This window comes from Diabrotica virgifera, chromosome 4 (genome assembly GCF_917563875.1).
Source record: "Diabrotica virgifera virgifera chromosome 4, PGI_DIABVI_V3a".
Taxonomy (NCBI): Eukaryota; Metazoa; Arthropoda; class Insecta; order Coleoptera; family Chrysomelidae; genus Diabrotica; species Diabrotica virgifera.
This window is the reverse complement of record NC_065446.1, coordinates 29,760,000-29,783,741: the sequence shown is the minus strand read 5'-3', so window position 1 is coordinate 29,783,741 and position 23,742 is coordinate 29,760,000. Positions and strand designations below refer to the sequence as shown.

Here is a 23,742-nt window from a genome sequence, read left to right as displayed (position 1 = left end):
GCATTTAACTACTTGTAACGCCGACCTGAAGATGATCTGTATATTGTAGAGATCGAAACCGGTCGTCAAAGTATAATTAAATGATTGTGAGTAGGTCTGTGTTTCATTACTATATTTAATATGGACTCACATATGCAACCCATTCAATTTTTCAATTTTTAAAACATCTTATCTTTAACTCCATCTTTAAAAGTATAGTGCTCTATGGATGCGGAACATGGCAACTTACTAAATCCCTGGAACGACGCCTACTTGCATTGGAAATGGACTTCTGGAGAAGATCGGCTAGAAAATCAAGGCTTAAAAGAATACAAAATGACCAAATCAGAAATACAATGGGAGTCAAGTCAACCATCATAGACGAAATTCAAAGGAGACAACTGATCTGGTATGGCCATGTAGAAAGAATGGACGACGACAGACTGCCAAAACAAATTCTAAAATGGAAGCCAAGGGAAAGAAGGAAGAGAGGAAGGCCGAAACAATCCTGGCTAGGCGGCATTCAGAAGGCAATGTCGGAAAGGACTCTTCACCCTGGCGAATGAAACGACCGACGAAACTGGAAATTGGGAACCGGAAGGCGAAGAACGCTATAAATAACCGGGATAATAATAATGATAATTCATCAGTTTGCTTTTGTGATGATGTTTCGATTAGAGATTTGAATCATATTTTCTTTGAATGCAAAATTAACGAGATATATAGACCAATTATATTACAATATACGACAAACACAAGTGTATTTTCCAATTAGTATAGAATATCTACTAAGTTGTCATGAAATGGAAATAATTAAATTATTCATAAACTACTTGAAAATAGTCATTTAAATGAAATAGGTATAAATATAACAAAATTAATAGATTAAGGTAAAAATAAAATAACAATCTGTGGCTAACGGACCTGCATCCAAGCCATTTTTTCACACACACACACACGCGTAAAAAAACGTAAGAAAAGTTGATAAAATATATATTAAGTTAAGGAGAAAGTAGCAAAATAAAGATGTTTTATTCAGGCAATAGTGCGCGCACAGCCAATTCCTTCTTTAGCGTAAGATATCACAATAGACTAATTCCAAGCCATTCAACAAAAGACTTTAAAAAGTTTTGAAAATACTGGGACCGTGATTTTTAATTATACCTGCACAAACAATGTTGCTGAGGTACCAATAAATTTAGAAAACTTAAACGAAATCAAATTCCGAAAGGTTTACAGTACAGCGGATCAACTTACAGTCAGAACACTAATAGAGAAAGCCAATGAATATCACTTGAACTATACATTGGCTTCGTTGATTATGAAAAGGCAGAGAAAAGGCAGAAACATAGAGAGAGCTATGAACAACTGCAAGATAGATTCCCGATACAGAATGCTCATACCTAATATTTACAAGAAAGCTACAATGAAAACACAAATAGATAGAAAAGCAAAGCTATATCAATCAACAGAGGAGTTTGCCAGGGGGACGTTATCTCACCAAAGCTATTCACATTAGGACTGAAAGATGTGTTCAAAGACATTAACTGGGTAGATAAAGGAATAAATGTTAATGGAAGAAACCTGAGGCATTTGAGATATGCTGACGACATTGTAATATTCGTTACAAGTTTCGAAGAATTACAGACCATGGTGACGCAACTATTTCAAGCTTCGGAAAAGTAGGTCTTAAGATGAACTTGGAAAAAACAAAAGTAATGACGAATACACCGAACATTAGAAAAATAACGTTGAACGACATACATTTAGAAACAGTAAGCGAATACATCTACCTGGGACAGATAATGAAAGTCAACAACGAAAATCAAACTGCCGAAATTACCAGAAGAATAACGTTGTTAGCGTGGGCAGGATTTGGAAAACTGAGTTGGATCTTGAAAAACACTAAAATAGAACAATATTTGAGAACCAGAGTTTACGATCAGTGTATCTTCCCTATACTTACGTATGGTTCACAAACGTGGACACGCACCAAGGTCAATATGGATAAAATAGTAAAGGCACAAAGAGCGATGGAAATATCAATGCTCGGGGGTGAGACTTATAGACAAAAAATACAAACAAATGGATTAGAAGCAAAACCAAAGTAAAAGACGCATGAGAACATGCTGCCAAATTAAAATGGAGCTTTGCGGGACACAATGCCCGATTGAAGGATAAAAGACAGAACCACAAAATACAACAATGGAGACCATGGTTAGGAAGGAGAGGCAGAGGAAGGCCACAAATGAGATGGGCTGATGACATTAAGAAGATTAAAGAAGAAGAAGAAAAGCTGAAGAAGAAGAATAATAAGTTTGACTAAGCAGTTTGACATTCGTAATTTCACAGCTTTAAAGACGAGTGGAATTTTGTTATGAAATTTTAGAGAGGGCTAATGCAGACAGAAAATTTTTTAAAAACATTTTTTTTAGGAACGAATGTTTAGGGTGGTCGGAAAGTCCCTTTACATTAAAAATAATAATGTTTTAACACTGCGCCAATGTTTGTTGGCGTTTCGGCGCACGCGCATCGTTAAGAGCATCTGTCTGGTCACGCAGACAGACAACAATAGTGTCAATAGTTGCGATTGAAACGTAATGGCGGACACAAGTGAGTATACAATTGAAGAGCGTCTGGTCGCTGCAGTATGGGTACACGAACGGTGTCATAACAATAAAACAATGCCCGACAGTATGAATGATTTTGCTGTTCGTTTTGAAAAACCGTCCACACCAACTTTGGTATAATAGGAGAAGAAGGCTTTTTCATTGGGAACCGTTCTCGATGCACCAAGAAGTGGAAGACCAAGCACTCGAAAACATGTGATGGTATTGAGGATTCCATTGAACCTTCACCGATGAAGTCGACGCGGAAACGCTCTGCAGAGTTTGATATTGCACGGTTAACAATGCAAGATCACATACGAAAGGATTAACAAGTGAAGACCGAATTTATTTTTAACAAAATGGCGCCTCACCCCATTTTGCTCTCGCTGTTCGCAATGGGCTGAATTAAATTTTACCGGATCGATGAATTGGGCGCGGTCCTCCAATTTCTTGGCCTCCAAAAAGTCCCGATTTGACGCCGGACAATGTACTGTGGGGTTTCATTAAAAAGGAGATTAGTAAACGTAGATATAATATTTCAAATGAGGACTTGCGAAACGGAATTCACCAAGCTTCTACGTCAGTAACTCCGGACATGCTGAGATGGATGAGCATAGGAACATGCGTCGTATCAAGTTGTGTTGCGACAATGAATGTACGCACACCGATATTTTAGATAAATAAATAAGTAACAAATAACATACAAACAAAATTGTGTTATTATTTTTTACCTCTGTAGTAAAACAGCAATTATTTAATGTAAAGGGACTTTCCGGCCACCCTATACATTTATATTAAATTAATTAACTGTAATTATAGTATTTGGCTGACAAGAAAGCCTGAGGATATTATTGAAAACAATATCCAATATTGTTGAAAAATAACTGTCTGGTTAGGAATATTTACAATATTATTGGACCATTTTTCTATGAGGAAAATTTAAATTCAGAAAAGTTTTTAGACTTACTATTAGAAATTGATTTTTACGACGAGATTTTACAAGAAGAAATTTGGTTTCAAATGAATGGGTGCCCTGCGTACAATCGTCGGGAGATTAAGGGAATAAAAAATTAAGGGAATTAAAAAATTAAGGAAAGAAAATAATAGCTTTGTTCCAGCAGAATGTTGAACTGATTCAGGATCGTACTGAGCGTGCGCTTTAGATAAAACCGTGTAAATTTCTCGTTTGCTGGAAGGCGTTTTATGTAAAGCGCACGCTCAGTATGATCCTGAATCAGTTCAAAATTCTGCTGGAACAAAGCTATACTTACCACACTAAGTTCTGATAAATTGCTTTTGGAGCTTGTCATGCTTAATGCTCTATTATCTTCAATGTCGCCTTCCTCGGACTCGATCGACCCACCTTTATACAAATTCGGCACCGGCAGATTATCGTACGTGTTTGCCGGCTGCGAAGATGAATTAGTTTCCTTCAAAAATTGATCCAAATAGGACATCTGTGAGGAAGGTCGTTCTAAAACTGATACAAGATGTCTTAGCCATACGACGTATTGATTTGCCAAACACTCGTCAAAAGTATTATGCATAAAACACACTATACAAGGATTGTCTTTCTTGTTTTACTTAATAAATGGATATACCATAAATGTATATGTCTAAATATTGTTTATATTGGTTTTCAAAAATTGAAATCAAATATTTGATGTGAGTTGTAAATGAGTTGCTCTATTGTCAGCAGGAACAATCTGGAAAAAACATTATGCTGCATGAATTTTGTTAAATGTTGATATTGGGTATTTGCTAAACTTTTAGATTTGTTAGAAAGGATGTACATACGAGAATAATAAAGGCTCAACATGCATCCAACGCTTTAAATAAACTTTGGCAAACAAACGAAATATCGGAAACAACAGAGATTACAATCTTTAATAACTGCATCAAAAGTATATGTACTATTTTACCGAGCAGAAACATGGAAACAGGACGAAACTACAACTAAACAGCTACAAACTTTTGTAAACAAATCTTTAAGAAAAATCCTGAAAATATACTGGCTTAACAGAATAACTAATACAAAACTATGGGAAAGAAAAAACAAACTAACATATCTATTACAGCCAAGGAAAAAATGGAAATGGATTGGCCATGATTTGAGGAAAGATCAAAACAACATTGCAAGACAAGCACTTGAATACCAAGCAGATGGGAAGAGAAGAGAGGAAGATCAGACAACAGCTGGAAACGGACTACAACGAGAGAACACGAAAAAATTGGACAGATGTGATGAAGTCAAAAACAAGCACGAACAGCAAGAAATAGAAGAGAATGGAAGGAACTAGTACATAATTTATCCAGAGAATAAAAAAGAAAGAAGATGTGCTGACCCGGCCAGTCAGCACTCTCTCACTTTCGGCTAATAAACGCATAGGCGCCTAACTACTCCACAATGAAGGATGGAATTAGATAGAGAGGGAGCGAGAGCGAGGGAGAGAGAACAGAGAGACAGAAAGGGAGAGAGAGAGAGAGAGAGAGAATGGGTGCGTTCGGACGACACAGCGGCTGACTGTCAGCACAAATCGGCTGAGTGGTCGTATCCAGCGCTGATAGGAAAAGCTTAGTAAATCTCTCAACGACTGACTTATAGAGGTGTTGCCTGAACGCTATCGTTTACTCAGCTGTCCAGCCGCTGTGGTCGTCCGAACGCACCCAATCATACATCAAGATAATTCTGAAGGTTGAGGCACAATTTCCATTAACTCCCTAAATAAAAACATCTAACGAATAAAACATTTTGTTTAAACCATAAAAACCTTACTAAACACAAAGACATTCCCACATATACATACATGTACTCCGCCTATACTCCAGAAACCATTAATAACCGACTACATTATATCTAGACAGACTTCCAGGCTACGTATGCATGATGTCATAGTTTATAGAGGGGTAGTATATCCACATTGTCGAGAAATGTATGAGAAAAGAAACAAAATGAGATTAACCTTAAAGCTTGATAAAGTGGCGTATTCATCTGTCATAAATACGTAACGAAATATAATAGAATGTATAAATGAAGCGGCTTTAGAAGCATTGTAAGCACAAATAATACATCGGAGGAATACAAAATAATGGTGGAGTGAAGATATTATAGTAAAAAAACAGAGAAAAATACTGGCACATAACATACGGTTAATGACAAAAGACAAAGATGATCGCAAATGCAACACAAGATGCTGTAGGGATGTCGAAAAGCAGTGTTGAATGCAAAAAATGAAACATGGGACAGTATGTTATGTAAACAAATAGACGAAAACTGATTTAGCTTCTACTTTAGTACAGCAAGCGAAGCATGGAGAACAATAAAATCCTTATTAACAGACGGATAGAAAGGAAAAAGTTCACATCTTATACCGCTATAAGATTGAAAAGATCATTATCAAAATCTCAAGATAATGACCAATCTTTCCAGCCAAAGACATATTTTATAGAAGAAAACTCAATAACACCAACTGAAATAAGGAACGTCCTAATGCCAATGAAAAATGGACGAATCTCCCAATTAAAAATAATGGATAACCATCAAAATTAAGGTAATCCATACAGTGCGTGGATCAAACCAAAGAAAACTTAGATGCTAACCTATATCTATTTCTCTCTCCAGTCAACTTTAAGCCTTTATTGTACCTTTATTAATATATTCATCTGTTTGATCTGAGTTTTATGATATATGAATGAATTTAATAATTTATTATGGAGCTATGCACAAGACGTAAAGACAATCCCTGTATTATAAACTTCGTTCTCATAGAAATATTTTTAATAAAAATATTAAACACACATAGTTTCAAAAGTTATGCATCACCCCTCGAATTCACGATTTTTACACTTTTATAAATCCGTATCCCTATCACATTTTTAATAGGCCTTTTTCATATAAAATACACCTTTTTTGGTTTTTTGTGTTATTTAAATACCAATTTAATTAATCTGGTTTTATCAAGGTGTAAACATTTCAAAAATTTATTTTGGTAAAATTTGTGAAAACAGTGATGTATGATGAATCATAATTTAATTTCTTGCCGGATTTACACTCAGTCCAATTGGACAAGGAATTGGACAGCATGAGTGTGTAAATAGGTCACTCGCGCTGCCACTGCTCATTCCGCTGCCATTGCACGGCGCTCCCTCAATTGTCGGTTTTTGGCGAACAGCGTGAGTGCGTGTGCACATTCAGCCACTCTCGCTCACTTGCCCCCGGAAAAGCGGCACGTGAGTAAGTGAGCAAGACGATGCTGTCGTCACATTCATTCCGTCCTTGGGATTTGTTCCGGTGAATGAGTTGTGAGGACGTTGCTGAGGACTGATGTGAACACTTCACTCGCGTTGATATTATATTTCAGGCAATAATTCCGGCAGCGTCAGGAGCAATGGCAAAGGCTGAGTGTAAATCCGGCATCTGAATTCGACCGTGCAAGAATTATCTTTTTAGTTGAAGAAGGCCATTCACAGCGGTTCGTGATAGAAAGAGTGGGTGTTTCTCAGAATATGTCTCTGGAGATAAATTCGCTATAGGAGGAACTGTGGGTGAAAATTTTGTACTTATGGACGATAACGCCCGTCCACATAGGACTCAAGCGGTTAATGACTATCGTGAGACAGAAGATATTTGCCGTTTGGAGTGGCCTGTGATGTCTTCAGATATGAACCCCATTGAACATGCATGGGATGTGCTATCGAGTGCTGTTCAAGGCCGAAGGAATCCTCCTAGAACCCATTATGAACTTATAATTGCATGTAGAAAAGAATGGAAGAATCTGCCACAGGAACTGATTGATCGAGTTGTTAGCAGTATTAGTGCTCGAATCCAGGCTTACATCGATGCCCTTGGTGGAATAATACACAATATTAAAAAATATGTTAAGTACATTTTAATTAGAAATAATTTTTTTGTTTTTAAATGATGAAAGGGGTGCCAAATTTTTGTCTTTAATTTTTTATTTATAAAAAAAAACAGATTTTAAACAGATTTCAAAACAAAAGATAGCTGTCAATTTTAGTTTTTTTATAAATGACCTATAACACTGGTTTCTGAAAATAGTTAATAATAGGGAACATTTTGGGTAATGCATAACTTTTGAAACTATGTGTATTCAAGAAACGAAGTTTATATCAAAATACAAAATGTATGCACTGAGAACAGGACTCCGCATGCTCCCTGTTTTTTTATCTAGATGAAATAATTTCTAAAAATACTACCTAATGAAATTATAGCTACATTTATTCCAAACTGGTGATAAAATACGATTTTTTGGCCGAACATTAAAATATCAAAATCAAGTAAAACACTCCACAAGAAAGTTGCGAAGTCCTATGTCGTCTGTTAAGGACCCTAAGGGCTACATGTAAACATAATAAAATGCTATGCACCAAAGTCAAAGGACAAAACAATATATTAGCACTCCAAGCAGTAACCAACAGGACAAATTAATGAGTCAGGAGGATTCCGAATTTGTTTCGAATGAACTGTGTATTTTAGAATATTAATTATATTTATCAACTCAACTATATTTCGCTCATCTGAAAGAAAAATGTCACAATTCAAAAAACAACTTTGTTCAGGGGAGACAAAAATGGATTTTATAGATCTTAATTTAACTCTAAGTTTTAAACGGTAACTGCTAAAATTTATAAATTAAAATGAAGAATATGGATAAGTGAATGTTTCTAATTGCGTAAGAAGCAAAACCAAAAAACTATGATATAATCTGATTTAACAAAGAAAAAAATTTTGAGTTGTCATTTTTCTTTTAAACTATTAATAACTTTTTCAAAACATTAACGAAAAATACCTATATTAAATTTACAATCAAGATGCAGTAGAAATAAACAAACCAAGACACGTTAAATGCTACTAGGAGCACTCCCGAATCATAATTAACAATGTATAAACTTTGGAAAGCATGATTTGGGATTTACAATGTATATACATTGTAAATTATGATTCCGGAGTGCTCCTATTAGCATTTAACGTGTCTTGATTTGTTTATTTCTACTGCATCTTGAATGTAAATTTAGTATTGGACACTTCTCGAAATACTACGGTTTTCGTGATAAATAACGATATGTTCACGTCGAACGTCAGAGCATAACTCAAAAGTATCATTGTTCCGTAATTAAAATATTCAGTTTACTTCCAAATGAATAATGACACTATCGCCATCACGCAGTTGGAAGTAAACATCTATGCGACACTTTTCCTGGTAAAAGTATAGGATTTTTGGAGTCAGTTTAACAAGACAACTACTGGAATTAGGCCCTTTTTGAGTTGTGTCACTTTTTTTCCGGATGAGCGATTTGTACTTCTCAATGTGCCATACCCAATTGTGAGCATAGGCAACTCCTCTGTAAATATTTGTTGATATACGATATCAGACAAATCCTAAATAATATAAAAAATGGGGTTTATTACACAAAAAACTACGAGGCTTCCTTAATTTAAACTCATCTTTGGTCTAGAAAAAAATTATTGGTAAATATTACCAATCACCAACCGATACACTACTTGTATTCGCGTATGAATGACTGCACGCTGATTATATTTTGACTGATTGTTAACAACAAACGTCATTTTTAAGTCACAATACTTAATATCGCAGTCAAATACAAATGAGTGATTACAATTATTGCTTCTAAGTATAACCTGACCAAAGATGTATTTCAATTGAACAAGCGTATATAAAAAAAAATAGGTTTTGAATACCACTAAACTTTAATTCTAAGAATAGCATGCCTAAAACATTAATTTTTCTACAAATTCTGTTATACATACATCATCGACGATAAAAGCTATTTTGACATATAATTATTATTTACCGTACTATAAAACTATCGACACAATAATTTGACTATTAATTTTTTTCATGAATATCAAAATTGACAATAGTAGTGGAGGAAAGTATGCTAAATTTGCAGTTACTCGAGCGCTTTGGGGACCTATTGAGTCATGAAGATTACGTCCTAAGATCAAAAAAAGTTAAGTAAAGTTTTCCATTTAAGTGGAGATTTTCCATTTTTTAATTTAAATTTCCATATCCAACAATCGTTTTTGAGATTATAGCGCCATTCATCCATAATACGAAAAAATGTCTAGAATAAAAGTTACTTATTTTTACGTAAGGAATCCAAAATCTGCAATAAAAATGGGGGCTCGTGTTTAATATTTTAAAGTAACCTCCCACCCCACCTTCGTGGGGGGTCGTGTTTGGTGTCATTCGATAGATTTTTCAAAAATATTAAATACGTGTATTTGTAATTTTTTGAACTGATGTTTATTTCGTGAAATATCGCGGGATTCCTATTTAAAATTTTTAATTTACCCCCACCCCTCTCTGTGGGGGGTCGTGTTTAGTATCATTCGATAGATTTTAAAAAAATATTGGCACATATTTTTTAGTTTTTTGATCTGACGTTTATTTCTCGAAATATTCGCTTTATTCTTGTGAAACTTTGTGACTCACCCATTTCTTTACGCCCCGCTCAAACCGTCAGATTTTTTAAATATACACTGTTCTGCATGTACTTAACTTACCTTATCTTAATCTGACGATTTCGAGTTTTTCTAAGGATATATTTTTTTTCGGACCCCCCTTAACGAACTCCCCTGTATTAATATATGGGGGGGGGGGGGTACATATACAGGGTACAAGGTTTCTCCCCATGTCATAATCTGACGCGCTCGAGTAACTGCAAAAATCCCCGCTTGGACTCCCCTACCACAATGATATTGAGCTTGACATTGTGTTCATCTAATTGTAGTGTTTTAACTGGTAAATGTATATTATACAACAGGGGTGTCCAACTTGCAATGCCTCAAGGGAAAAAAATTAAAACCTTTGATGTTGTCGCGGGCAATATAATAATCTTGTTACAAGTAATAACAAAATAAAGTGAGGTATAAAAATAATTAAAACAAAAAAGAGTATTATTTCTTTTATTGCTCAACAACTACATTTTTTTATAAACGGAAAATTTATTGATAACACTTTTCAATAATCAAGACAAACATTGCAAAAGCAACGAAAAAGATGTATCCAATTAGTGTGAGGACTGTGGTCGATCGGCTTCATCCACCAATGAAGAAATGTCCACCTCCAGTTCAGTTGTAGACAGTCTCATAAGATGACGTAAGGAAGAATCGGTAAGGTTTTCTATGTATTTCAAGGAGGAAAAGGCACTTTCACATGTATGTGTGCTTCCGAACATTGACGTCATTTTCAGTCCAAAATCTCGCAGGTTTGGGAATTTCTCCTTTGACAGTAATTTGAAAAATTCAGGTCCCTTTTCTTGTCTGGTGATTAGGAACATGTCTGCTTGAAGATCACATAACGATATGATAATGATCATCAATGGTTGCTCCAAGAGGGTTATTATAAAGTAGTACACTGCTTTTGAGACTTTCAATTTCTTCAAATCTTGTATTGAATTCATCAATAACTTGTTCAATTTGTGAAATGCAGGATGAAAACTCAATATTTTCCTAACCGTTGAATTCTTCTGCTATTTGCAGACAGCTAGGGAAGTGTGTCAGGTTGTTTTTTTCCAAAGCACGTTTAAACACGTTCAGCTTATTCCGGAATCCGTTTATCATTCCGATCAAATCTGAAACCGTCTGGTTTCTTCCTTGAAGACTCAAGTTTAACATGTTAAGATGATTAGTCAGATCTGTTATAAAAGCTAACTGTCTTAAGAATTCTGGATCCTTAAACTTCTCTTCCAGTTCAGTTGTGTCAGATGAAACGTATTTGTTGAGGAATGCAGGGATTTGCTTTCTTATGGCAAAAAATCGTTCCATGCACTTTCCTGCACTCAGCCACCTTACATGGTTGTACATTAGCAAGTCTCCATACTCAGCCTCTGTTTCCACTAAAAACTGCTTAAGTTGCCTGTGTAAAAGAGATCGATTTCCACCTCTAATCATATTTATAATCTTAATCACGGTTTGGAAAACTTGATCTTCCTTGACTGATTTTCCACATAAAGCTCCCTGATGTATAATACAATGAATTATTGGGCAAGTGACACCATTCTCTCGAAGCAGACCCACTAATCTTTTTTACCTGTCATTGATGGGGCCCCGTCTGTTGCTATGGCTGAACATTTATCAAAGCCTCCAATTCTGTCAACTGTTTTCTTCACAGCCTCATAGATGTCTTTTCCTTTTGTTGTTCCATAAAGAGGACAAATATCAAATAACTCCTCTTTACTGGTAAAATCATCAAAAGTAGTGCGCACAAATATTAACAGCTGACTAACATCGGTTTGATCAGTGCTTTCATCCAAACAAAGTGAGAAATATGAACTTTTCTTAACCAGGCTAAGCATAGATTTTTCTACTTGCTCACCCATAGCAACAATCCTTCTTTGTATGGTTTGATGTGAAAGTGGCAGTGATTCAAATTTCTCCGCCATTTTAGAATCACCGAAAGCTTTGGCCATTTCAACAGCACATTTGTTTATCAAATTGCCATCAGTGAAAGGTTTTTTTGCCTTTGTCAGCTCAAGCGACACGGCATAAGATGCATGCAAAGAATGCGTTTGAGAGTGTAATATTTTACTGAAAGGTTTTTTTGCCTTTGTCAGCTCAAGCGACACGGCATAAGATGCATGCAAAGAATGCGTTTGAGAGTGTAATATTTTACTGAACATACCAGTTTGCTGTTTAAGCTTTTTCTTCAAATCTGGAACTAGGGCACGCCGACTTTCATTTGTGTACGTAGCATACTTATTTTCATGCACTGTTGTGTAATGTCTTATCACATTATATTCTTTAGGCACTGAAACGACATTCATGCACACTAAGCACTGCAACTTTCCATTATTGTTAGCAATCAAGTAATCACTCTCCCAACTTTCTTTGTAAATTCTGTTCTCACTATCAATTTTCCGTTTTACTGGTTTTACACTCATTATTGTATAAGAGGAATCAAGACAAAGAATTAATCAAGTTCACTGTTCACTAGCAACGTAATAGATTAGCCGACTAGCCTACGTGTCAGTAGCACACTGGCACGATGGAGCTGGCGACGGATAGTAAGCAGTGGGAGGTGTGGCCTGCGTGAACTGTGATGCGCAGTATCAGTGCAGTTCTCATAGTGGTGGGGGACGATTGTGTTCGTTACACGTCCGCGAAGCGGCACGCGGTACAGTACTTGTGATGTAAAAACACTGCTAAACCATAAAATATAAATTAAAAAATCTTTTTTCACAGTGGCAGCATTTAAAGAAAATATATGCTTTTCGAAAATCTTACGTGGGCCACAACAAATAGCCTCGCGGGCCGGATGCGGCCCGCGGGCCGCCAGTTGGACAACCCTGTTATACAAGTATCTTTGTTGACAACAGTTTTTTTTAAAACAAGCCTTGCGAATAAGCTAATTTTGTTGGGTATTTGTATTTATAAATAATCGTAATCGGATGTCGTAATATTGAGGTGCAATATAGTAACGAGATGCAACAGAAATTGGAAAAAATCTTAAAAAGTGTTGTTATGTCGGTTCGCTAAACTCAGACACAATCGGCTAGTGACTTTGGTAAGTAATTTTGCCAATTTAGTAAAATCGGCAAAAAAATAATTACCAAATAGTTAATAACTACTAAATAGTTAGTAATTTTGCCAATTTTTTCAAAATTGGCCAAAAACAAAAAAATTACCAACTAAAATCACTAGCTAGTTGTGTCTGAGTTTAACGAACAGACTAATAGTCACCTAGCAAAAGAATGGTATAGATAGACCACGGATGTTAGACATTTACTACGGTTGTCTAGTCCGACTGTGGTGGGGAGAGACTTAAATGTTCGACTTACGTCGCAAGAGTACACAAGCTCATATTTTTAAATGATCTTCGATCATTGAATGTGTATTATTGTGTATGTATATGTATTCTTTGTGTTATTATTTATCTTATATATGTATCCTAGTTTACTTTATATTTTTGTACTTATTTGAAATTTTGGTGTTGTTTCCCGTAAAAACTTATTTTGAATTATCCACAAAAGTTCTTTATTATATATAGTTGTACATCGTACCCATTTTAGGAGCTTAAATAAGAATATATATTTATAAGGTAGGTTAAAACGTTAAAATTTCATTATGTGGGCCCTATTAATGTAATAATATTATTGATGAAATTTTAGAATATCAGATACAGTGTGGCCAAATTTATTACCTATTATTTAAATTCTTACAATAAACTATACAAGTAATTCTAATTCACATAATCCTAGCTGACCTCTAAGGACGATACGACGATATGTATTCAATAGTTAATCCAGTATTGATGGAAATTTAGTATAAGAGAGAAATTTTCAGTGTAGAATGGAGATTGAAGTCCTAGATTTCCGTAAATCTTGCTTAACCGCTGGATAAACGTGAACAATCTGTCCTGATCAATTTTAAGTACCGAACCACCCAAATATCAACAGTTTTCCATAATTAGGTATTATAATCCACTAAATATCTTTATTTCATCACTACCTTTACTATTATCCATACATCAAAGACATAAAAATACCGATTAATCATATTACGATTCAAATTACTGTACTCTCGTGACGTAATCGCGGGCTTAATGTTCATTGGTTAGTCGGTGTAGGCAACCGTAGTCTAAGAACCGTGGGTATAGACATTCTGCTAAAAATAATTAAACATCGTACGAAAAGCAACCGCGTGTGAAACTGGCATATGTGACGTTGATCTATGCGCGAGTGGTTAAACAGTGACATTGGTAAGATTTTTTTATAAACTATAATATTGTCTGTATGCTTCTTTTCATGAGCATTTTTCAGTGCGTCACAAATGATAGAAAAAAAGGTAAGTCCGTGATAATATACATTTTAGTGACATGACATTTTACTTAAATCTGACAGTTGTCACATTTTATTTGCAATTTGGCATAAAATCAAATCAATTGTGTTTATTGCATTTATAACATTGTATTTTCTTTGATTTGTAGAGTCTTATAAATTATTCAGATTATATTCGTAGATATATTATATAATTCGCAAATTATTTTATTTTCGATTATGGCGCCATCTATTGACAACTAGAATAAATGTTATAAATGTCACCGATGAAATGTAATCACCGACGTGCGTTTTTTTCTCTCACATACAATTTAATGCGTTAGAAAGAAATCGAAAAACTGTAACGCACTGAAAACTCCTCATGAGAAAAAGCATATCATCATAATGCCTCTCTAATCTACCTTAAACCAGCAACCTAAAAACATCAGTCTGCACAACTAATAATAAAAATGTAATTAAAAAATAATAATATTGATACATCAATGCCGAAAATTTCTTTAAAGTTGATAGTTTTAAAAGACAAGGTCTATCGTCATAATACAGTAGTCGTAGTTTAGTTCATATGCTATTAAATTAAAAATAATGTGTAGAACATGCAAAGTGAGGTTTTCTTAAAACTTTTTAATTAACATTAGAACAATCTCCCACACAAAATATAGTAAAATATAATATGAGGTTTGTTTCAACTTGATGTTTTGTAGCGTTCTTGAAGCATGCGTGTATTGATGCATGAACGATGAATTGCGCATGTCCAATTATGAATAGTTTTGGAATTGGATACCAGTCGAAACTCTTGTAACACTCGTCATTGGTTTAGTCATTATCGCATTCGATACCACTCATTTTATAAAATTAATAAAAGCCGTTGTCGTAATCTAAAATTAATAGCCCGGGAGGTAGTGTCAAATTTGACCGGAGCATTTTAGCATGGCTGTTTTCTTTTTATTTAGTTAGGTGTTCCAAAGTTTATTAACAAATGATGTGTCAGCTGGCCCAAAACCGGGGATTTTAGGCAAGAAAAGGTAAAATATGAAAATAGGAAAAACGCTACAACTTATATGTCAAATATTTATCTCCGTGACTTACGTGTATAATGGCCTAGAATACTGGCTTTCACCCATTTTTTGTTTTTAAAATTGACGTTTTGGTTTGAAAAATAATTATTTTTTGATAATACCCACCACGTTTTTATTATTTATACGAGACAATATAAAAAAGTCTGTATGTCTTTTATAGAATCGTAAACTATGCATTTGATCATATTATGATTGACCTTAATAAGCAAAGTTGTTGTACATGAATCCCTGAAGCTTCCTGAGTTAGTACGACCAATCTAAGTAAAAAGGGGAGTTGCCCCCCTGACATTCTTTTTTATTTTTTTTTTGGACAAACTGTTTTTTCTTAATTTTATATGATGTAGAACCAAAAGATACATACAACCCTAATTTTTCACTTTTCTACCCCCATTTTTCAATAGCAATCTAAATATTTCCCTGTTCTCTATAATATATAAAAATGAATGTTTGTCTGTATGTCCCTTATAGAATCGTAAACTATGCATTTGATCATAATATGATGACCTCAAGAAAGTTGTTGTACATGAACCCGGGAAGGTTTCTGAGTTAATACGGCCAACTTACGTAATCATTATTTACGCAGACACCACAAAAATAATATTGTTTATTAGAAAAAAGTATACGCAATATTTTTGAGTATTTTTTGGCTTTCTGGTAATATTGGGGGGCAACCTCCCTTTTCACTTAGATTGGTCGTACTAACTCAGGAAGCTTCAGGGGTTCATGTACAACAACTTTGCTTATTAAGGTCAATCATAATATGATCAAATGCATAGTTTACGATTCTATAAAAGACATACAGACTTTTTTATATTGTGTAGTATAAATAATAAAAACGTGGTATTATCAAAAAATAATTATTTTTCAAATCAAAATGTCAATTTTAAAACCAAAAAACATTCCAATGCCAGGAATCGAACCCGAGTCGCCTGGGTGAGAAAGCCAGTAGCTAGGTATTCTAGGCCATTATACACGTAACTCACGGAGATAAATATTTGACGTATAAGTTGTAGCGTTTTTCCATCAAGTTTCATATTTTACCTTTTCTTTCCTAAAATCCCCGGTTTTGGGCCAGCTGACACATCATTTGTTAATAAGCTTTGGAACACCTAACTAAATAAAAAGAAAACAGCCATGCCAAAATGCCCATCTAGTATAAACTAACTATGTATCTACAAATATTTACGTATCTAATAAACTAGGGTTCAAAAAACCATATTATAAAATACACAATTCTTACAAGGTTCCTCCTAACTACAAGCATTCGTAGTCGCAAGCAAAATTGCGTAGTATTAAAAATTAAGGCTATTAGCTAAAACATTCGCTGAGACTAACCCTTAACGTGACGTTTGATGAACGACGATATTCCTAAGCTTGCTGCATGTAAACATTTACAAGTCTTCACATGTACAAGAGATACAGTTTAAAAATGGAAGCACTAGTCGTGTTCGTTTCGATTACTTTATTAGAATAAAAACTTCAAACAAAACTTAACAAACTAACGGATATACTAATATGTAACATAAATTAGAATAAAACAAATCTAAAAAATATTCGTGTTCTGAACCTGAGTTAACGGAATAGGGTTTTCGGTATAAGGTAATGGGATAAATGTAAAATAGAATAAAAAATTTTTAATAATAACAGTAAAAAAATCTTTGTAATATTAACTTATATAGTGAGCATATAGCCCGGGAGGTAGTGTCAAATTTAACCGGAACATTTTAGCATGGCTGTTTTCTTTTTATTTAGTTAGGTGTTCCAAAGCTTATTAACAAAAGATGTGTCAGCTGGCCCAAAACCGGGGATTTTAGGCAAGAAAAGGTAAAATGTGAAACTTGATGGAAAAACGCTACAACTTGTCAAAGTCAAATATTTATCTCCGTGACTTACGTGTATAATAGCCAAGAATACCTAGCTACTGGCTTTCACCCAGACGACTCGGGTTCAAATCCTGGCCCTGAAAATCTTTTTTGTTTTTAAAATTGACATTTTGATTTGAAAAATAAGTATTTTTTGATAATATATACTACGTTTTTATTATTTATACAAAAGTATATAAAAAAGTCTGTGTGTCTTTTATAAAATCGTAAACTATGCATTTGATCATAATATCATAATATTATTATGATTGACCTCCTTAATAAACAAAGTTGTTGTACATAATCCCCTAAAGATTCTTTAGTTAGTACGATCAATCTAAGTGAAAAAGGGGGTTGCCCCCCCCCCACGTCCTTTTTTATGTTTTTTTGACCCTAATTTTTCACTTTTCTATCACCAACCCCTTATTAATCTAAATATTTCCCTTTTCTCTATAATATATAAAAATGAATGTTTGTCTGTATGCCCCTTATCGAATCGTAAACTGTGCATTTGATCATACAGTACGTAAATCGTTCTGCTGGACATAGGGAATATACATTGAGATCATTGTGGCAACTGCGCTAACCTGTGTTAGTTGAAACTTCTGTTCGAGTACGAGTTTTTGGTGCAATAGAGCTGTTAGAACGAATAAAATGAGTGATTTTAAATACAAGGCAGTCCATAAATAAATCAAAAACAAAGATTATGACTGATGAATTAATAATTTTACTTTAATTTTTAAAACAATATTAGGTCAAAATAGTTCTACTACAATGTCATGTTTTGACGTTTAGTTGTGACACCCGAAATTAATTGTCAATTTTGAGGTTAATGCCCCATAGAGTTATATATTAGCATAGAGAGAGTGTCATTCAGAGCGAAGTGACGACACCATCTTTTTTATTTGGATTAGTGCTGTTTCACTCTTACGCATAGTAAAGCTGCGACAGTTGTCCTCCCCTTCCGTACCTATATTCACACTTAATGTCATCTTAGTTTCTCGATACAATGTGTTAGAAAGAGATGCCGCAAACCAGTCCATGAGATCTTGTCGTCAGGAAGCGCGGAAGGTAGGCTCACTCTATGTTAATATATACCTCTATGTAATGCCCCTTAATGCTAACAACTATATTGTCATTGAGAGAGCGAAGTTGCCACAATTATCTTAATATAATACAGTGTATGTATCTATGTATCTAAATATATACAATGTATGTTCCCTATGTCCAGCTGAACGATTTACGCACTGTATAATGACCTCAAGCAAAGTTGTTGTAGGTACATGTACATGAACCCGGGAAGGTTTCTGAGTTAATACGACCAATCTAAGTAATCATTATTTACGCAGACAGCACAAAAACAATATTGTTTATTAGAAAAAAAGTATACGCAATATTTTTGAGTATTTTTTGGCTTTCTGGTAATTTTTAGGTATTTAACTTTTAAACATTACTTTTTAGTTCTAAGTCGGTACGAAGTTTGCCGGGTCAGCTAGTTAATAATAAAAAATATTCTTGAACTATGTAGTTTGGCAAAGATTAAAAAGTATAAATCATGAATTTATGAATTTTAGATTGTAAGAAAAAAGCGTCAGCTGAATATATATGATCAAATGCAAAGTTTGCGATTCTATAAAAGACATACAGACTTTTTTATATTGTGTCGTATAAATAATAAAAACGTGGTATTATCAAAAAATAATTATTTTTCAAATCAAAATGTCAATTTTAAAAACAAAACAGATTTTCAGGGCCATGATTTGAACCCGAATCGTCTGGGTGACAGCCAGTAGCTAGGTATTCTTGGCTATTATACACGTAAGTCACGGTGATAAATATTTGACATATAAGTTGTAGCGTTTTTCCATCAAGTTTCACATTTTACCTTTTATTGGCTAAAATCCCCGGTTTTGGGCCAGCTGACACATCATTTGTTAATAAGCTTTGAAACACCTAACTAAATAAAAAGAAAACAGCCATGCTCAAATGCTCCGGTTAAATTTGACACTGCCTCCCGGGCTAATAGTTGTGTTGGTAATTTGTTGTATTAGGTGGCACATTTTTTGTTTTCATTTTGCATTATTGCCAGTACATAATTAGTCCAGGCTGTGGGTGAAAAAACGTGTTACAATTCAGGAATTTTTGAAACCTATCAGGCGTTGTAAAGAACGATGTCAGGAATAACTTCTACTAAAATGTAACATCTAATTGTGGTTGCCTAGTGCCATAGCCACCTTTACTTAACAAGCCATGAAGTTGAAACTTGGCAACATCTATTGGTAGACCGATTAATTCTGACAGTTCTCATTTGTTTTTAAATAATTTTCACTGTATTTACAGAGAAACTGAAATATTTTACAATATTTCGTGCTCCAAATTATAAAAAACATTAAAAGGTATGTTATTAAGATGATTTTAGTTCAATATAATATATTTTTATATAAACTTGCGTGCATATAGAAATCCGTCCACTTAAAAATTTTGTCATTTTTAATGTCTTATATTTCCTAAACCTGTTGGCAGATTTAAGTGATTTTTTAATATGTTATGGCCTAATTCTTTAACAATACCGCTGTAATAATATTGTTGCTAACCAGTTAAATTTTTATGGTGTACCGGGCATTCATAAAATACTGAAATTAAAACCCAACTATAGACTCCGGTTTTCTTAACATTCTGTTTTTTTGATTAATTCGCTTATGTTTAACAACTAGATTTGTTCTTTATCAATTCAGGGTGTTTCTAAATAAGTACGACAGCTAAATAACTAAATTCTAAATAACTTTAAGGGGAAAGGAACAAAATGAAAAATTTTGACGCCTGTATTTTAAATGTAATCATCTTTTTCGAATTCTGAGAAAACTAATAAGTATTTTTGAAAAATTTAAACGCAGAATAAAAGTTTACTTTATTACCGAGGGCCAAAAGTCCCTTAGAATGAATAAAAAGTTTTTTTTAATGACATATTTGAAACTAAAAATCACACTAAATTTTCTTAGTTTTTCACCCCTGTAACTTATTAAAATAAACATAGAAGTTTTCAGGGACTTTGGGCCCTCGGTCCTAACGTAATCTTTCACTCTGCGTTTAAATTTTTGAAAAATAATTATTAGTTTTCTTAGGATTCGAAAAAATGAATCCTGTTTATATTCTTGTTATTGTTTTTTTTTTTTGTATAATAAACGTTACTTACAAGGAATTACTTTTAATATTATTTTGTACAAACTTCTAATTAATAATATTTTCTTGTTCGACTCAAAAAATACTATAAATTTTACCAGAATTTGTACTTTAAAATCGTAGTTTCGAAAGTGGTAGTCCGAAAGTCAGACTACGGACGTCATCAATTGCGACGTTGCCTTTTTCTTTTCATGGCTTGTTAAGTAAAGGTGGCTATGCTAGTGCCTATTTCTTTAGAACGTTTTTAAGTTGGAAAATTTGCAATTCTTATGCAGTGGTGTGCTGGAACTTTTCAAGTGACCCGGTGATTTTATAGAGAAGCAGCCTCCCATCCTCATTTTACCTTCTACTATCAGGATATTTTATTCGTTATTTATAAAACAAAAATATACATTATTTTTAAATCAAACATAAAACTTCGAATTCAATGAAATTTTTATAACTGTGCTATATGTTTTTATTTAAGAATAAGCAATCGTTATTTTCAATTGCATTATTTATTGTAAAAATAACTTTTTTATTCTTTAAGGCTTTAAAATGAAGATCTTTCAATTACAAACATAAGAAAAATTTGTAGAACCCGATCGGTTAATTTGTTGCTTACATATTATAAATTGTTTATCCCGAGAGGTCAAATGTCGAAAGCTATAACTTTAAAAATAAATCGTAGAGTTAATCCTGGATCAAATCTCTTCCTAAAGACTTATATTTTCATATTCTAATATAAATATATGCATAAAACATTTTTTAACCCCTTATTTCGGGTTTGGAAAAAGGGGTCAAAGTTCGTTATAAATGTTTAGAGCTGCAGCGGCTCCTATCCATAATACGAGTTTCTTTGTAAGAATTAAGAAATTATTTTGGCGTTATTTATTTACTACAGAAAGACTTACAGTTGAGTCCAGGGTTCTTTACCCGTGCGTCATTAATACCTGTAGAAATAAAACACATAATTTTTATCTATTATCCTTGTCTTCCAAGCATGAAACTAAAGACAAACCAGCTACCGCCTGTTAAGTAAAGACACATGTTCTTTTAATGAACGCTCTAGACTCAGTCATCGAAAAGAGATAGGTACACAAAAGACGCTTGGAGACGTTTCCAGATTTTAAGTAGAATTTGTGACATTTCTGGTTTGTTTACAGTTTGTTAGAATTTTGCTGTTTTTTCAAACAGTTGTTTTCAAAATTAATTTTATATTGGAGTTTGAAATTTTATGGTATGTATATTTTATTTTGCTATTAATTTACATACAAAGTTAACCTCATTCACACAGTTAAGGAATGGTTTTGTTTAAGTTTTCGGAAAAAAATGAGAAAAAGAAACTATTTTAGTGAGTTTTTTTATAAATTGTTTATTTATTTATTAATCACTAATAATATTAAAATAATTTATTAAGCTACAAAGCTGTAATTCTGCACCACAATTTTAAAGCAAAACTGACATTTTTTATTTGATAACGTCAAATTTTATAATATATTCCGTGATCGGAGGAGTAGCCACTTTCTGTCACTTGCTGTTGCATGGAGTAAATTTCCGACTTATTTCGTATGCTTTAAATGATGACTCACGGGTAAAGAATCATGGACTCAACTGTATATTTTCTTCAAATAACAATTATTTTAAAAGAAAATTATATTTAATCAATAAAGTCTGCGTTCTGCGAACGGCCAAATTTTATCGAGATGGAGTGGAGATGAAGGTTATTTTTCTTTCGGTGCGCTATAAAAAACTGTTTTTTAAGTTGCCTGGGGAAGAGCAACCGACACAATAAAACACAATCGTAAATGACCGGCGCGCGCCGATATAAAAAAAGTGACTGTATATATGAGACTATAATACAGTAAAGCGAACCCCAACATTTTTTAGATTTGTTAAATATATGAGAGAATCGTTGACCGCCCTATCATATATATTTATTATATATAAAAATATATACAACACATGTCACACATTATTTACACTTGATCTTTGAAGTTTTTTATGTTACGAAAAACAGTTCTGAAATGCCACCAAAAAATAAGGACAGTTACTTTCACTTTTTCAACCATATAGCCGCATGTAGAGTAACATTATTCCCCAGAAGCATGAAGTAATTCCAATCACCAAGGGCAGATGTTTCAGCCAAGAATTGACTAAATATATACAAATAATTACCACCCAACTGGGAGTGCTAATATACACTGTAGCCATTATGTTTTATTAAACTGATCATTTTTACTTAAATAATACAGGAACATACAAATCAAATTATCCATTTTTAGAACAGCGTTGACATATGGCAACGCGAATGGGGTGCCTATAAAAATATTCCTAGTGTATAAAATTTGTCTTTTGTAACACAGATGGTTCTGTAGGCCGGTTCAATAGGCCTTTTCATTCACAGTCATTTGTTTCGAGCTTCTGTCATATGTCGTATAATTCGTGTATATTTATATTATACACAGATTATACAACTTATGACAGATGCTCGAAACAAATGACAATCGATGAAAAGCCCTATAAGATTGTCGGAACACGTGTTTTCTAATCTAGTTGTTTATTATGAATTTACACGTTGGCAAGAGACGTTTGTAAATAGCGAATTTTTGTGGTTACGTTCAAAATGGACATTCAATTGTAAATAATATTATTTGGTTAAGTTATAATTTTTTCGCGTAATTTCGTAATAAATATCAAGCAAACAGATGGAACTTTAGTAATAATGTTGTAAAATACATAAAATTATTATTTGAGGTGCATTTATAATGATTGTGATCTCAGTGTTGCCATATGGAACAAAGCTGAATAAATGTTTTTAGCATTCATGTGTAGTAATTTTCTGAAATAGTTTGTGCGATCTCATACAGACCTAGCATTGCCATATATAGAATTATAACAACACTCAAATTGTTTGTCGATGAGTAAACACTGCGAAGGAATATAGTACAGAGGCGTATTTAATAAAGAAATATGTTTGTCGGGAAAAATATATAGCAGTACATATTGAGAAAGAAATATTTTTGTCAGGCTGTAAAACCGACTTGTATACCGTGGTGGCAGATATTTTAACCTCTCGTATGCATTGTTCTGAAGCTATTTTCTTGTAAAATTTAAATTGCTTACTATTGTTAACTCAGAGGGTTATGGAGCGCCAGATGTTGGATGTCTCCCTAAGGGACCGAATCCTAAAGTAGAATTGGGCAGGACACGTCGCCAGATTGTCAGACAACC

The 23,742-nt window shown here is 33.7% G+C and overlaps 1 protein-coding gene across 3 annotated transcripts in view; it reads right to left on the bottom strand.

The window, feature by feature from the left end:
- LOC114349379 (serine/threonine-protein kinase Genghis Khan) overlaps positions 1–23,742 on the bottom strand; it is a 217,796-nt gene that overhangs the window by 74,683 nt on the left and 119,371 nt on the right. For all 3 annotated transcript variants that reach the window (XM_050648108.1, XM_050648111.1, XM_050648109.1), the window contains one exon: positions 3,860–4,068. In XM_050648108.1, the coding sequence (XP_050504065.1) occupies positions 3,860–4,068 (209 nt within the window). The remainder of the gene's footprint in view (positions 1–3,859; positions 4,069–23,742) is intronic.